The 18302-nt window shown below is 45.7% G+C and overlaps 1 protein-coding gene across 2 annotated transcripts in view; it reads left to right on the top strand.

Moving 5' to 3' along the window:
• Positions 1-18302, top strand: part of AAGAB (alpha and gamma adaptin binding protein) — a 429906-nt gene that overhangs the window by 267852 nt on the left and 143752 nt on the right. For both annotated transcript variants that reach the window (XM_069625133.1, XM_069625134.1), the window contains exon 7: positions 12264-12357. In XM_069625133.1, the coding sequence (XP_069481234.1) occupies positions 12264-12357 (94 nt within the window). The remainder of the gene's footprint in view (positions 1-12263; positions 12358-18302) is intronic.

Raw genomic sequence — 18302 nt, forward strand, 5'->3', positions numbered from 1 at the left:
CAGCTGTTTGTAGGTTACACAGGTCACAAGCTGGGGTTACCAATAACTAAGCAGACCATTTCCAGATGGATCATTCTAGCCATTCTGGAATGTTATAAACTGGCAGGGAAAGAGCCCCCTCAAAACCTTAGGGCTCATTCGACCAGAGGTATTGCAGCTTCATCGGCCCTCAAAAGAGGCGTGCCGGTTAAAGACATATGTGCGGCCGCTACATGGTCGTCTGTCCATACCTTTACACGTTTTTACAATCTGGATTCCTCCTCCAGTCAAGAGACTAGGTTTGGAAGGGCTGTACTGCATTCTATTCATCAATAGAAGACAGCGTGAAGTCAGTACTCCCTCCTCCAAATATAGAATACTGCTATGGGAGCCTATCTAAGATGAGTAATACGTCGGAGGACACAATCCCTTCGAAGAACAAGTTACTTCTTACCTTGTAACGTTCTTTCGACGGGATGTTCCTCCGACGTATTCCTCATCGACCCTCCCATCCATCCCCGCAGTTCTACTTCCCTTGTTGTTGCAGCTTACGCTCCTTCAGGGTGATTAGTTAGTCCAGAAAGTATTATTGTGGGCTACAAAACGGAACTGAGCAACGGACGCTGCGCGTGGCCTTTATAGGCAGGATGACGTCAACGTCGATACGGCGGCTGTCGAAGGACATCGACTCGGAGGACGTCGACGCGCAGCGCCCTCTAGAGAAAAAAATTTCCGAGGCCAGCAGAGCTGGAAGGAGATATCTAAAATGAGGAATACGTCGGAGGAACATCCCGTCGAAAGAACGTTACAAGGTAAGAAGTAACTTGTTCTTCTCTTACCACGCTCTCTTTGACTCTTGTCTTCCCTCGGCTAAACGCTCCTATTACTCTAACCTTCTCCACTCCCAAGCTTCCCACCCTCGCCGTATCTTCCAAACTCTCTCTCGGCTCCTCTCCCCTCTGACTCCTGATCCCTCCTCCTCTTACACACTTTCTCCCTCTGACTTCGCTAACTTCTTTTCCTCCAAGATTCTTACCCTTCGGCAAAAAATCAACTGCTCCTCGGACTTCCCCCTCTTCTCTTCCCCCGTCCCCCCCTCATCCTGCATGTCCAACTTCTCACCTATCCCCACTTCTGAAGTCTCCACCCTCCTCTCCAAAGCCCAGCCCACCTCCACCCCAACCGACCCTCTCCCATCCCTTCTCATCCCTAAGATCTACCCTCTTCTTATCCCCTATCTTACTTCCTTCTTCAACATCTGTCTTTCTTCAGCTACCTTTCCCTCTGCTTTCAAACATGCCACGATCATCCCTATTCTGAAAAAACCATCTGCCGATCCCCTTCTCACCTCTAACTTCCGACCTATCTCTCTTCTTCCATTCCTCTCCAAGCTTCTCGAGCACCTCGCCTACTCTCGGCTCTCATGCTTTGTCACCAATCCCTCTCTCCTACCCCCCTCCCAATCTTGCTTCCGCCCTAAACACTCTCCTGAATCTGCTCTCACCTATATCCTTAACTCCCTCCTCTCTGCTAGGCACTCTAAGCAATCCTCTATTCTTATTCTCCTCAACCTCTCCGCTGCCTTTGACACGGTTGATCATCCCCTTCTTCTCCACACTCTTTCCTCCTTTGGGTTCAAAGGCTCTGTTTTCAACTGGCTATCTTCTTACCTCTCCTCCCGCTCCTTTACTGTTTCTTGGAGTGGCCGGTCCTCTCCATCCCAACCTCTTGAATACGGCGTACCTCAAGGTTCGGTGCTTGGACCTTTTCTCTTTTCCCTTTACACCTCCCTCCTAGCCCCTGTAATCTCCTCGTTTGGCATTTCCCACCACTTCTATGCTGACGACACTCAACTCTTCCTCTCTTTCTCAACTGACCTCCACCTAAAACTTTCTTCCTGCCTTACTGCCATAAAGAACTGGATGTCTTCCTGCTTTCTCTCCCTTAACACTGACATGACGGAAGTTTTTTCTCTTTCCTCTTTCCCTCAAACTCTCTTCCTTCTCCCTCTCCTCCTCCTTTCATCCACCCTCCAATCTCCCTATCTCTCTCCATGCCCGTAACTTAGGCATTCACTTTGACTCCTCTCTCTTTCTCCCACCATATCTCGCTCACTTCTTGCACCTGTCTCTACCACCTATTCAACATTTGCAAAGTCCGCCCCTCTCACCTTCCATGCTACCAAACCTTTAATCTCCCTTATCTTCTCCCGCCTCTTCTACTGCTCTTCCTTATTCTTTGGTCTACCTACTTCTCATCTCGCCCCCCTCAAATCCATCTACCACTCTGCTGTTCGTACTCTGTCTCCTTACCACCCGTGACTCCATCACTACTTCCCTCTCCTCTCTTGGCTGGCTTCCATTTCACTCTCAACTCAAATTTCACTTCCTCTGCCTTGTCTTCAAATCACTCCATGGTCTTACTCCCCCTCATCTCTCCTCCCTCATCTCTTTCTACTCCCCCTCCCATTCCCTTCGGTCTTCTGATCATTTCTTTCTGTCCCCTTGTGCCCCTCCAGTGTCCGCTCCTTCCAACTCCTAGCCCCCTGCACTGGAACTCCCTACCTCTTACAATCCGCTCTACCCCCACCTTTTCCTCATTCCGCACCTCCCTTAAATCTCCCCTTCTCCACTCCCCTCCTTGAAACCCCTTCCCGTTCCTGCCTCCCCTCCTTATCCTTCCCCTTGACTATTTCCCTCTCCTTCCCCACCTCCCCACTCTCTCCCTTCCCCTCCCCTCCTCCTACCCCTTCACCCGACGCCTCCCTACACAGTCCCACTCCACTACTTTCCCTATTCCCTTCAATTAATTGCTCTTCTTGCTGTTTTGTTGACTGATTCAGATTGTAACTTTGTTTCGACTGTTATATTGTTTACGTTTATGTTTTATATATTAAGTTTTTCACTTGTACAGCGCTTTGGTGTAAAGCGCTTTATAAACCAATAAATACAAATACAAATCTATTTACAACATCAGCATGTCCATAAGTACTGACTTACTCGACACCCATTCTATTCACATATCAACCCACCTATAAACATTTTAGTGTCCCTCGAATAGTCCAAGTATCCATCGCAAGCACCTTCACTGGCCCTTAGAAGATAGTCCATATTCCGTAATTCAATAAATACTTTAGAGCATATGAGCTTGAGCGTTCATGAGGAACTCCATATTAGGCTCATCACTGACATTACAGATATACCAACCATATAAGACATAGACCAGGGCATATGTATATCTGGCCATATACATCATTACATAGGTCTCAATTTTAAACATCATAGCAGTTTGAAAACACTTGATTTTTTTTTTTTTTTTTTCGGGTGAGAGCCATTGGAGCAAATGCGCCATTAGGGGCCTGATAAGTGAGATAGGTGAATAAAAAAGTGTAACATCCTTCTTTAATAGTCAACCTCTCAAATCCCTAAATAAAGCACACTGTCTCAGATGAGGCCAAACCAAACCGCCAAGGCCCTCTTCTGTACCTGAGTCTGTGTGCAGCTCCAAAGTGGGTGAATTAGATGAACTGGTGGGTGGGCAACCAGATTTTTTCCACGCGTGACGCCCGCTAAAGCATGCAATCCGAGAGTCATAGAATCCTGACACTACGGTGCTTAATCCAAAACCAGTGACCCTCTGTTGCATAGAAAAACATCTGTGCACGTGAACATAGGAATTACAAGCTAATTTAAATCACTAATGCAGTACCTCCAAATTCCTCCTCATCCACTTAACACGCCATCCATACATTGTTCAATATCTGTGGTGGTATTGAAAGCGCTTCATGTACGAGTACATCTACTCTCATAGTACGCATGAATGAGATGGACGTAAGTTGACTTGCAACGTAAGACAGCGGGTCAGCTGATCAGTAGGGCAAACAGGGTCCCTTTCTCAAAGATCAATTACCGAATGCACAAGGTAAACAATGAAGCAAACTCCATCACGATCTTGCCTACATTTGGTGAAAAATGTTTATCTGAATTTCACCGTAGGTCCCATTCTCTTTTAATTAGACCTACTTTAGAGCCAAAACCCATCAAACAAATCAAAACTTAAACACCTAGCCAGAAGCCTATTAAAAAACAGAACGGAATCAGCATCTAGCAACAACCAGATATAAAACTAAATAAAACAATTAAAATAAGCATGAGTTAAATCAATATAATCAGAGATGAAACCTAATATAACCCAGAAATCCTGATCTTTTATTTTTAGAAATTGATCCTGATGTTTGAACAGGCGCCTACTCCATAAGTTGGTGGTCCAAATTTGTGAGGAATGCCTCAGCTCCTTTATGATTTGAAAAGGAGTGAACTGTACCGTTAAGTACTACTCTCAAAGTTGCTGGCTAGATCATGTAATATTTTAGGTGTTTCCCACTCGCCTTCTCCTTGGCAATGGTAAAAGCTTTTCTTCTTTCCAAAACATTGCCACTTAGGTCTCCAAAGATCATGATTTTATGGGGTCCCCATGACAAGTCACCTTTCTCTCTCTCCTTCCTAAGCACCAACTCTCGCACTGGGAACCTAAAGAATGTTATAATGAATTGTGGAGACCTCTGTCCAGGTGCTGGCTTAGGACCCAAAGACCTATGCGCCCTTTCAATCTCCAGGCGGGTCTTAGGATCAAGATTGAGCAGTTTTATCAAAGCTCTCTCCAGGAACTCTGCAAGGCAACCTTGCTCAATATTTTCAGGAAATCCAGCCACCCGTAGACTATTTCTCCTTGAAAAATTCTCCTGCTCAGAGCATTTGAGAGTCAGTTTTTCAACTTGAGCTTGCAACTCCTTTATTTGCATTGACATTTTCTGGGAATCATCACTCATCACTGTCAAATCATTTTCCATATTGGTAAATTTCCCAGTTAATCCATTGTATCTGTCATCAGAAGCCACAAGGGAAGCTTTAATCTCAGCAATTGATAATCTTTAAGTATAGCATACATTTTGGTGTAATCCTTCTGTTTGGTACTCTCTAGACTGTTCATATCAGCAATTTCTTGTTAGTTTAGGTCTATTTGTGTTTGTGTCTTGCCATGCTCACGTTCGGCGTGCTCTACTAGTTATTGCATCAATACTGTAGAACTATTGGTTAGATTGTCCTCCCATTTCTGGGCTAAGTCTTTGTCTTTGCTATTATTAAAGTCAGGAAAGATCAATCATTTCAGACCACTTGGTATTTTCTCATTATCCAAATTGTTGGCCATAGACTCTTTCTCTTAGTACTTGTTTATTTCTCGTTTAGAGTCTCTCCAGTTTAACAAATTTCTGCTGCATTGTCTCTGCTCTGTATTGGTGATTCTGAAATGCATTGCAAGTGCTCCCTCTAGGAACAAACAGGGAGCCCCGCCTTATTCACTGTTCTGTAAGTATTCTGCCATATCTAGATGTGAAAAGAGGGGGGGATTATGGAGCACAGCTGCGCCCAACCTTGAGATAATATCAGTACTATAAAGAGGGCTATCCAGGATACGGGGCGCGTACGAGCAAATGAATACTAGTGAGGACGTTAAAAGACAGAACTTTAACAAGTCTTCATATATGAGATCTCAATGCGGGGAAAGTTGTAACAAGTAGTGCCTAAAGCCAAAGCGGTATGGACAGTGAACACCTACAACTGTGCTATACTGAAAGGCAGTGAGAACATTAAAAGAAGTCCTGGTTAAAGAGGTACATCAGACAGTGAGCCTTTGGGTGAAAGATACCTGGCACAGAAGCATACAAGGTGATCTGCAAAAACACAGAGGGGGATTCCTGGCAGGCGAGTACACCAGGCAATCCATCTAAAATATACGGAAGAATAAGGCATTATGAAAAGATACCTGGCAGGAGAGTATTCCAGGGGATTTAAGAACTTGATGCAAGGAAGCCCTAGCAGTTGGAACACCAGGCAAGTTGAAGTTTAATAAACAAATTAACGATGTGGGAAGACACCTGGCAGGAGAGTATACCAGGGGATCCGATGAACCTACTAAAGGATTTGTGACAGGGTAGTACACCAGGAAGTCCACTAAAGGTATAGAAAAAAACATACTTACTTTTCAGGGTTCGGAATTGAGGGCACCTGGGGGCTATTTAGCTCCTGCTTCTGGCCAAGGAGAGCCTGGTTAGCTTGGAAGCAACAGCTACCAGGAGCTACTTTTGACTCCCCAGGCAATTGGTGCTTTACATACATGCACACACAATATTAACTTTGAGTATTTGAGAATGCTAATAAAGAAGACTTAAGACACATCTAGTACACATTTAAACATAAAGAGCATACATAATGAACAACTATTAAGTGTGCATTTCATGTGGAAGTTCTCAGTGTGCTGGGTTGTCGCTCCTGGTTCCCCAGAGGTAGCTCCTGTCTACTGGATGATGCCTGGCACCCAGGGGCTGGTTGTAGCTCCTGCTGATCGGATCTTAATTTCTAACCCCGCTTTTGCAGACACCTAGGACAAAACAATCATACCAGAGACTCTAACGAACAGGCAAGTGGAAGTTCGGAAACTGAAGAAAGACCTTTTCCTTGTTGTAGTCAAAATACCTGGGTTCAAGAGTATAAGCAGGGACTTGGAGTTCACAGGAGGATTTCTGATGGGCAAGTATATCAGATGATCCGCTAAAACATCAAAGAAGCTGAAGGGAATCCTATGTGCAATATTTCCCTGTGAATAAGACCCATTTGGTTTGTGAACTCGGTGCAAAGAAACCTGAAACAAGCTGGATGGTGTGGGACATACCAGGTATAAGGAACCAAAGATGCTGTTGTGTGAAGGAGACACTTTGGCGATCTGTAAGAAGTTGTTGTTTAAGAGAGATATGTTTGCCATTGTTAGGATGCTGTAGTGTGAAAGAGAAATGTTTGCCATCCATAAGGAATCTTTGTTTAGAAAAGACACTTTCGCCATCCCACTCTAGATCATCCAGGGGAAGGGAGCCATCCTCTGGATCCTAGGACTTCTCCTTGGAAGAGACTATTGTTGTTGGATTTATGTACTTGCTTTAGTTTTGAACACTTTTTGACCAAACTTAAATCAGAGTCACTTTTCTTACACTCTTAGTTGTTCATTTCCAGTGTGAGGGTCAGATTAGCATGTTTTGGACACAAGGATAGTGCATATAATTTTGATGACGAGACACAGACTGATCCTTAGTTTTTGTTTCCTAGGTAAGGAAACTCTTTAGGATAGGGATAGAGGGGCCTTTATACAACCCTTTTATTTTTAATAAAGATGTCTGATGTTGAAAACACTACCACTTTGTGTCTGCCTCTCATTTCTGACCCCTCACAGTGTGCGTACGTGTGTCCTGCTGAGACCGTGATTCAGTCACCAGACTCCCTCGCCAGACTTTGGATATTCTAAACCAGTATGATGCCGGATGACTTTGATTGCTCTGTGCTTCAGAGCATGAAGAGAACGTGCTTAATTTGTCAAATTCCTGCATTCACTTTAGCTCTTGAACTCATCGCTTTTAGGATTACTGTTGGGATAACTTACTTACCTTTTGATCTACATGGCACACTGAATGTAGCCTATTTCACAGTACGATAAAATATAGTTAGGATTTATCTTGAGCAGGTTGCAAAATGAACTGTCTCAAGGGAAGCAAACAATTGGGATTATTGTGACCAAAATGCAGTGGTGCTCTTTTATCGACCTCAGAACGTCTTCAGTCAGTGATACTGGGAGTAGAACCTCTAACCTCCTGGTCACTTTGAGGACATTTAGCCTAATGATTTATGGTCTCTTTTGGTCTGGTTTGAATCATCAGAAAAGAGGTATGATGGAGATTCCTCAGTTACCAACAATGCTAGTAGGTTTCACTGGCACTCATTGCTCATCAAGTCTTACTCCTCCTCTCTGTGAGGTACCTTCTCAAAATACTTCTCAGTAAAGACTCCCAATGAAGCAGTTAGCCCACATTTCTAATTCCTCAAGGACCTACAAAACATTGGTTCATCCCTCTACACACCCTGCTCTTCCGCCTAACTATTGTCTCCCGTCCTCTCCCCAGTAGACACCATGCTCGTACACTGAGGATTCTCACACTGCTCCCCTCTAGTTCCTATCCTCTGAACAAGTTTCTAGTCTGACTTTGCCGGCCCCCCCCCTCCCGAGCCCCTCCATGTGTAAGGTACTGATGGTGGCAACAGTAAAGACAGACACAAGTGATCACAGTTCAAGGGTGTTTATTAAACTGTGAATGCAGGGTGGAAAAATGCCTAAGCTAAATCTAAGATGGGAGCATGCGCCGACCATCAAACAAAAATAAGGCCGTCCTTGTGGCGTTGTGTCAAAATAAAAAGGTCTATACTAAAGAAAACGATTGCCAATTCCTTAAAACTAATTATAGAAAGAGTGTGGGATAGGATTTTCAATAAAGAAAAGTGTTCACAAACAATAAGTCAGGATGTTAATGCCAGGGGTCTCCCTTCCCTGTGTTTTCAGCACGGGACAAGGTGGGTGTTGGGAGCACAGCACAAACTCAAGCCTTCTCAGCACGAGCCAACAGTTCTCTATCAGCAATCAGGTTCTTCGACAGTTAAGTCACCTTTCAGTAAAAGTCTCTTGCCTTTGAGGGCCTGATGCATTCAACAAACAAATACAAAATTTTGTTCCACATATAGTTTGGTGTGAAGGCTTCACCCCTGGGTCCCCCTCTTCCAGGCACAGACCCCTCACCAATCATATTCCACAAAATAACTAAACAGTTCCTTTGTTAACAAAGTTTGGGTGATGAGCTTTCACGCTGGATCTCCCTCGGTCGGGCTCGGACACCAAATGACAAGGGGGACACTTCACTTCCCCTTGTCCTGCAATATTTCCTGCTTTCACGAATCCTAATGTCTTTTCAAACAATGCAGTGTGACTTTCCCTCGATTTGGTTCACTTCTGTTAACACACTGTTCACAGGGACTTCAAGCCTCACCCCTTTTCTTTAGCCTCCCTCTACTGGTTTCGCTGTTGCCAACTTTAAGAAGCACAGTTTATTTTTGGATTTTATACTTCGTCTCTTCTCGTTAGAATCTCTCCGCCGGGTTCACTCTTGCCAAATTTGACCATTCCTCAAGGGACTTCTAGACTTCGCCCCTTTTTGTTAGCTTCCCTCTGCCGGGTTCACTCCTGCTAATCTTCACAATGCAGAATTCACTTCCCCTAAAGACTTTCAACGGTACAAAGGATTTTACAAGACCTCTCTATGACCACTTTGACCTCTCATCGCCTCTTCCCAAGGTCTTCTGGGTATGGTAATCTCTACCTTTGGATAATCGCCCAGTTCACTGCGTGAGCACCCACGTGGTGCTAGGTGCCTCTGTTGCAGGCCTTTCCCCCACTTTCTTAATAGTTCTTTTACGGTTTCCAAAGTTCAAATTATCGTTTTGATACTTATCGTTCTTATCGACTCTCCATGCTCTCACCAGTTTTGATGAACTGTTGGCTTTTTTCTCCTTCGAGTCAAGGTTGGTAACACTGAGACAAGCTTCTCTCCCCGGCTTGGTTATCAGTTGAGGAGGGTCTTGTGTACCATTGACAGCTGCTGCAACAAACGCTGACCTTTGTTTGCGGTCTTATGTTTCCTATTGCAGAGGTTTCACAGACTTGGATTGGGAAGGCCAAGGTCACGTCTCTCCTTGTCACCCTCTCGGTATTCGCTGTCTTTCGCCTCCTCTTTAATTGCCGTGCTGAGTTAGCCCTCACGTCTACCTTTGCTCGTACTGTGCTCTCTTGCTCCACATTTTATCCCTGTGCGGAAAGTAAAGGTCTGTCAGGGGTGTGTAATTCAGGTTAATTGCCCGACTTGGCCTGACCCTTGGGTTGGGACATGTCAGGTAGACCGTTTTAACATTAGACTGATTTTTATTACAGTGAAAAAAGTGTTTGTATTGGAAAGAGGGGGTTCGAGTTTCTGAGTGTTCTACGGGGTAGGATGGGTGAAAAGGTGTTGTATGGGATTATAGTGCTCGTGCTAGGGGTTTGGGTAAATTCGGAAGGGTGAGATTGGTAGGGGTTCTGGAATGAACGAAGTTAACCAGAATCTCTATCGTGACCTGAAAAGGGGGTGTTTTGGGAATGGTAGTGTGTTGTTAATGCAGTACACTGGAGTTTCAGGAGAGAATAGTTGGGACATAAAAAAAATGACCAGGAGTGTTTTTGGAGGTAACGAAAAAGCAAGGATTCTGGGAGTTGTGGTTTTTGATTATAACTGGGTGGTTGCATTTTATTTAGGGAGCTTCTTTGGTTGGAAGAGAAGTGGATGTAGAATAACCAAAATAAGCTTCAGGGACTTCGTCCCTGGTAGAATACCACGTCTCTCCTGGGGTATTCCTCCAAGCACAACCCGGGGCTCCCCTACCCAGGTGATCTTCCCTCGCTCATCCACCCCCAGGGTTGGGACATGCGAGGGCCAGCCCTTCCCTGGCCACCTGAATAAGGGTTTCCCGAGGTCTACTTGGGAGAATATCCTCGGGTTTCTCACACATGCCACACTTGCTTCCACTTCCACTACCCTCCGTGCCTCTCTAAGAAAGACACACTGTGGGAATTTGGAATGTACAATCTCTACAACAAAACCTTCTTCCTTTCTGACCACTTTTATTCCGACCAACCCGATTTTGCTCTGTGATTTCCTGTCATGGAAACCTGTGTCCCCTGCTCCCCCAACGCAACCTCAAAACTCTTGAAACAATGCACACTAACTAAGACAAGTTCTCCCATTCGCTGCCTCTATCTCTCAAACTCTTCTTGCACAATCTGGGTATCATCACACTCCAATCTAAAAACACTCAGTCACAGACATCTTCCCAGAGGCCTTTTAATTTCTCAAACATCACAAGGACAGACTCCTGCTGGATTCCAATCTCTCTGATCGCTCTTTAGTCACCCTTCATAATTTGCTGATGCACATTGATGGAAACACACTTGACCTTTCTTCTTTTCATACTCTCTTCATTCCCTTTGTCCATCTATTCGTCCTTGTCATTAGGTGCATCTTTACTTGACTGTCTGCGTCTCTCCTCCACTCTCCCTTTTAGCTTTTTCTCTGCTGCTGGCCGACTCCATTGAACAGGCCTTCCCTGGTGTTGTTTTCTACTTTGCTCTTCCTTTGACCACCTCTACTCTACTCTCTACTTTACTCCATTTTACTCACAACCCTGGATCTCCCCAGCCATCCAACAGCTGCTGAGAGTGAATGGGCAAAACTCAGTTTTTCTTTCTTTGTCCCCTACAAGGAATCTTTCCTTGGCCTCTCCACTTACCTGGACTATGCTAAATCCCAAAAACCTCACATTGTGTCTCCACACTCACACACTGTCCGCTTGCTTCTTAGCCATGCTTATCTTGCGAAACCACCCGCCCCCTTCTCTTCTCTCAATCTGATGACATGGCGAGCTACTTCTCCACAATATTCTAAATAATTGAAATCCTAACTTCCCTTCTTTCACTCCCTGTACATTCAGTCTCTCAACCATCCCATCAACCACACACTTTTTTCTCGATCCAACCTCCCTCCCATTAACCCAGCAGAACTCACACCAATCCTCTTGTCTGTCAATCTATTATGTGCCCCTTTGCACCCATTTGCACAACACCTGATCAAACAACTAAGGCCCCATACTTGCTCTTACAAATCTTTAACTTCTCACTTTCCACTCTCATTGTCACCACACAGCTTCAAGAGGGCTACTGACCCACCCATCTTGAAGAAACCCATCGCTGACTGGAACAACCCAAAGAACTAGCTGCCTGTCTCTCATTTTCACCTACTAACCTAAAGTCTTAGAACATGGTTTCCAAGCTTCTCAAAAGTACCTTGGTCTTGCAACATTGTGTGGGCTATTTTGGAGCACAGGGATTGGAAGAACATATCTTTTAAGTGTACTTTTCTCTCCCTGGGTGCTGTTTATGCCTATAGTGGGGTATTCCTGTGTGATAAGGCCGAGACGCTGGATATAAGGATTACACTGCGGACAAAAAGGAAATGGAAAAGCTCAACCAGCATTTAAAAGTGCAGCCAAGACTGGGGGGGGTGGGGGGGGGGTGTGTGTGTGTGTGTGTGTGTGTGTGTGTCACCAAAACACATTTTGGTTTTGCCACGTTGCTAGCTGAAGCCTGAACCATAGTCAGATGACACTGCATGTGCTTAGGAGGGGAGGGATCATTGAAATCTACACATTTGTGACTATTTGCAGATATGGCATCAGTCGTTCCCCCGGATAGTTATCTTAACATAGAATTATGTAATGGTGAGAAAGATAATGACAGTTAAGTAATAATATGTTGTTTTCTGTCAGCTTCCAGCACCAACGGATGATGCAGCTGAATCTCAATCGGGTAACGGAGGTGATGTAGCGCACAACAGTGATACACAGCTGGAGAGTTTAGTAGGTGAGCATTAACTAGTTCCTTTGGTCTGTGGGCGGCCTCTCGGACATCAACTTTACTTTACTTGACTTGCAGTCATTCGTAACGGTTATGAAATCCATCAGTAGATGCTACCCAGTGTCTCAAGTGTGCTTCTGGCAGGGGCCACCAAGAGTAACTGTCACTAACCGTGGACAGCCTTCCACATAATAAGCCTTTCTACTAGTCAAAGGCTGAGTCTACTGTGGTCCTCTGGTTTGGCCACTGCTGGACCTAAGCACAACTCTAAACAGTTGTAATCTGTGAGTGGATCCACTTTGCTGAATCTGCCCTCTTCCATCCCTAGTTTGTTAAAGCGCATAGAAAGACCTATGACCCTACAGCAGTACTGTGATTTTGTATTAAAAAAAACACAATGGCTTGAGTCTAAGGGAAACTCATGTGGCTTCAACCCCATCCTCCCTTCTGCCTCGGTATTCCCTCTGATCCTTAGCTGACCGATCTCCAGTACCCCCTTCTTAGGCAAACTCATGGAGCAGCTGGTCATCCCTCAACTGACCCTCCACACGGAAGCGCATGAAAACACCTCTCCTAAATACCTGTGAAGACCTACTTTCCAACCTGGACTCTAACTCTCCACCTGTTCTGATCCTCCTCGATCTTTCCTCTGCCTTTGATACTGTCAACCACTCAATCCTCATAAACCGTCTCTGTGAGTCCATAGGCATCACGGACAGGGCACTGGCGTGGATTACCTCTTTCCTCTCAAATTAGACCATCACAAGTTCAAATGGGTCAGTTTTTGTCCTCCACCCCACTCTCTACTTGTGGCGTCCGTCAGGGCCCTATCCTAGCGCCATGGTTTTTCAAAATCTACCTGGTCCCTTTGGCCCACCTGATCTCCACCTACTCCCCCTCACTTCCAGTGCTACGCAGATGACCCACAACTCTCCTTCCGGCTGCCTTCCCCTAACCCCCTCTTCCTCCTCCTTCTCCTGCCATGGTGCTCTGCCACTGTTCTCTGCCTCAATGCCAGCAAGACTGAGATCCTTCTCATTGGAACTCCTGCTCTAGACTTCCCCCTCACTCTCTGGCCAGACTCCTTAGGTCCCCTCCCCAGCATTTCTCCCATCCCCCCCTTTTCCCCTTGCACTTCTTGTTCTCGCACTTGAACGATCTGGATGACACAAGGTCTAGTAAGATAATTTGTCTTGTCCTCCCTCTGTCTTCCCTCCCTTGCCTTGTCGCGCCTAGAAACACTTGTGTACAGGCGCATTATAAATGACATATGTCATATCATACCCACTTGTGAGGCTAAACATCTTGGGATCATCCTGACCCCTTCCTCTCCTCTCCACACATCACAGTACTTGCCGTCTCTCCACACATCAAAGACTTTGCCAAGAATTCAAACTTTCAGCTACACCTTCTTAGGGACATCCTAACTTTCCTCACCTTCCCCCAGAAGCTCAATGTCAGCAGAACACTGGTCCTCTCTAAACTGGACTACTGCAAAAGCCTCTTCCTTAACCTTCCTCTCTCCTCCCTTCAGCCCCTCCAACTAATCCAGAAAAGGACTGCAAGACTTATCCTTGGCCTCAAGCACAGGGACCGCATCTCTCCACTGACTCCCAGTGACTGCAAGGATCAAATTCAAAACCCTCTGCATAATCCACAAGGCTGTCTGGGGCCTGGGACCGTTCTACTACCAGCTTTCCATCCCTAAATACTACCCAGTCAGAATCCTTAGGTCCTCTGGGTCCAACTCTCTGCAGGTCAGACGTTTCTCCAACCAGAGAGTGGCTGGTAGATCCCCTGCCTCGGCCGGCGCCTCCCTCTGGAACAGCCTCCCTCTCCCCATCAGACTTCTCAATACTTTCCTTTTCTCCTCCGCCTTCCATCTCTCCACTTGCCGCTGCGACTGGGGCCTGGTCCCTTTCTGAATCTTGCAGGGATCAGACCACCCCCCCCGACCAGTCGCTACCAGCATCCTTCGCCAGCAATTGCTCTTGGACTTCCTCTGCCAGACTATCCCTCCCCAGTCTGTCTGCCCACTGCATTTTGCCCCCCATCTCCGCCCTGGCACTTACTGCCCCTGCCTGTTTCAGCACTTGCCCCCACCCTGTTTCCCCCCATTACTGCACTTCTCCCTCCACCCCTACACTTGCACTTATCCTCAAGCACTTGCACGGTAGGATTGTCACAAGGCCAATATAACTGTCTCTCTTTTCTTGTTTTTGCTTTTTCGTATTATAGTCCTTGTTCCCCCTCCCCCATTTCTTGTCTTGTAGTGCCTGGAAACGTGTGTGTAGGAGCCATACCAATGTCAAATAAAATAAAATAATTCCCTCACCTTCATAACCCCTACACGCCTGTGTTTTCACCATGATCCTGCCGATCTTATGCCGCCTCCTGATTTTCACTCCCTTTCTTGCACCCTCCATCTACCTTCGCAACTAGTTCCTCTACATCCCCTCTTTTGCCTCACTCTTTTCCCACCTTCTCAACATCTCTTAAGCGATACCCTGGTTGTTCTGTCACCCATCTCAATCTTGTCTACCTCACTCAACTTCTTCAAATGACCCTTTTTGGGCCTTTACCGCTGAGCTCACCCTGAGCGTCCAGAATGGTATACAACGATGTCAACAAAATGAGAATAACAAATAACGTTTGTTTGTTAAAGGTATATGGGGGGTGGGGTAAGGGATTAAAACGTATGGGTGAGTTGGGGGTGGGGTAATAAAGCTAGGGAAACAGGGCTTGGGGGGCCCAAATAAGAAAAAGAAAAATATTCAAAAAATGTTCATTATTTCATTCGTTATCACATGGAACCCTCTAGAACATCCGGTCGCTCTGTGATGCATCACCTTCCCCATCCATCACTTTTACTCTGGTCACTCCAAACTCTCTTTGATTTCCATCATGGAGAAATGGGTCCTCCCTTACGAACCTGCCCACCCTGGCTGCCGTTCATACATAATTGGACATGTTCACATACTCCGCTCAAAATCAAAAGGCAGTGGTGTTCGTCTGATAATCAGTGAAGATGTCTCAATCCCCCCATCTCCCTGACATCACTCCACCTTTCTTTGGGCAATTCACTGTCCAACTTCTTTCTTCCACCCCTCACTATACTTCTGATCTACCGTTCACAGTGAACCCTAAAGCTTTTTTCACAACTTACTACCCAATACTCTCCCAGCGGATGTCCATGTTGTTATACTGGGCAGCATCAAGCTGACACACTTGCCCTAGCCCATTAACTTCAGCTGAACTGCACTCTCTCAATCCATTCTCTGGGCAGCTTGCATAACCATCCTACCCACATGCGTGCAAACTCGCATGGCCTTATCCTATCCTTTCTCAACTCCTCTTCTCTCACTTGTTTTTGCTTCACCATTTGGCCAATCATTTATCCACTTCACAATTTCCATTCCTCTCCACTTTCGCTGCCCACTGTAAGGAAGGCATGGTATCAAACAGTGAAGACAGACTCAAGTGATCACAGTTCAAGGGTGTTTATTGAACTTCAATGGGTTGGTTGAACACCTATCTAAGCCTAAATCTAAGAATGAGAGCAAGCTACGACCATCAAATAATAACGCAGTCCTAATATTGTCCGTCAAAATAAAAGGCCCTATACTAATAAACCTATTGCCAATCCTTACTTCTAAATACAAATGGTGCGGGACAATAGTGTATTGAAAAAGAAAAGTGTTCACAAAATGATATGTGAGGATAGTTGAGCAGTTGGCTTCCCTTCCGCATGTTTTCAGCACTGGGCAAGGCAGCATGTTCGAGCTTCGCACACACTCCGGCTTCTCTGCCACAAGGATACAGTTGTAAGCATAGGTAACGGGGCGTTCTGCCAAAGCTAACAGTCTCTTACTGTAGAGGGCCTGTCGTAACAAACATGTATCAAAGTGCCTTTCTTATCAGTATTTTCACATTTACAAGTTCTCGCTTCTAGTTTTCATCATGGGTCTCCCTCCTTCGGGTTCGGACCCCTTTTTACCACAATGTTTACAATTGGTCTCCGTCGTTCGGGCTCAGACCATGTATTCTCACATTCTGCATTTTCCTCTTTATATCAAAAATTGAAGACTTTTGAATGCGTGATGAGTTTTGCTTAAACCGTTGCATGACCACTTTGATACACTTCACAAAATGTTCTTGCAAATCAGGGGAAGGCAGCCGCTATCTGATCCTGAGCGAGCGGAGCGGGAAGTGGCACAGGCAGCAAAAGCAGATGTGAAGAGATGAATTGTCTGGAGAAGCAGATGCTTCCAAACATCCGCTTGGAAGCCCACCTACCTGGAGAGGCGTGAGACGAGGAGAGGTTCCACAGATGCTTCAAAGGAATCGCTGGGAGTGCAACACCAATGGAAAGGCTGATATAAGCGCGGTCCGGTGAAAACCCCCCTCGCTTTCACCGACACACAAATGCTGAGCAGACGCTGGAACTGAACGAGGGTCAGCGAGGCCTGGGAAGTACTCCAGAAGTTGCTGCTTCGCTGCAGCAGCGTGCCACGGTCCAGAGTCCCCAATCAACACCAGTGGGTCTTAGAAGGAAGTTAAAGGACAGAATATCTCCTTACATGAGAGGTTAGTTGGAGAAGATTGAAACAAGCAATTGCCACCAGCTAAAAAGGTAGACGCAGTGAAAAGGAACAACTGTGTTGTATCAAGAAGGAAGGTGACCATTGTAAGAAGTCCTGGTGAAATAAAGCATAAGGCAAACAGTACTTTTGGGAAAAGAGACCTGGCAGGTGAGAATACCAGGGTATAACAAGACTCAGAATTGGAATTCCTGGCATGGGAGCATACCAGGAGTTTCAAACTTGATGGAAGAATAAAGACCTTTTCAGCAAGACACATTGGGCCTCATTATAAGGTTGCCGGTCTGGAAACAACGGTACTGGTAAGCTTGCTGGTACTGTTGTTTCCGGACTGGCCAACTACGAGTTCTACGAGCGGGTGTTTTTTCGCCCGCCAGGTCTGACCTGGCAAGCGGAAGAGAACCCGCTTGCAGTCCTTGACGGGTCCTTGACGGGTGCACCGGCACCATTCTGAATGGTGCCAGTGCATCCGTTCTCCCCATTCCCATTGGGATTTTGAGTCCCATTTTGTCCAATGGGACTCAAATGGGAATGGGGAATAATATTTTCTGGCGCCCAGCAATGAGGCTTTAATGACCGGTAAGTCCCCATTGCCAGGTGCCAGAAAAAAAGTTATTTACCGGCACAACTACCGCCTGACTCATAATGACCCCAATTGTTTTGCTTTTGCAAGCTCAGCGAGCTATCCTTTTGCCATCCTGACGAATGACTCATTTAGGAAAAGACATTTCATCTATTCTCACGGCTCATTGAGTGAGAGAGACACTCTCGCCATCCTAATTGAAATAATCCAGGGGAAGTGAATCGGACCCTGGATGCAGAGACTATTAGTTGCATTTTTAGATTTGATTTCTGCCCTTTTAATTCAGTCCAAAAAGAAACATTTACCACACACGTTTTAATTGTTCATTTATAGCTTGAGGGTGAGAAATCTTTAAGACACAAGGACGCCTAGTATCATTTTGACAACCTGAGACAGAATGATCTTTAGTTTTAGTTTCCTAGGCAGGGAAACTCTCTTTTGGATAGGGACAGAGAGGCCTTTATCCAAACCCTTTTATTTCAATAAAGATGTCTGATGTTGAAAACATTACAAGTTGTGTCCGCCTCTCATTTATGACCCCTCACACTAAGCTCAGCACAGCACACACTGCCCCTTTTGAATATCAATGGGTCCAGTCCACTGATTTACCTCCTCCAGCCCTCACCGTCAATCATGTATCTCTGCAGCCATTCAACAGCCAATGACACAAATGCATCTCTACTAATGCTTTTGGCATGAAGCTTGCTCTCCCACTGTCCATACAGCGTCTCCTTACTTCTCTCGACTTCTAAATCATCAGTCTTACA

The sequence above is a fragment of the Ambystoma mexicanum genome, chromosome 11 (genome assembly GCF_040938575.1).
Source record: "Ambystoma mexicanum isolate Mex_15411 chromosome 11, UKY_AmexF1_1, whole genome shotgun sequence".
Taxonomy (NCBI): Eukaryota; Metazoa; Chordata; class Amphibia; order Caudata; family Ambystomatidae; genus Ambystoma; species Ambystoma mexicanum.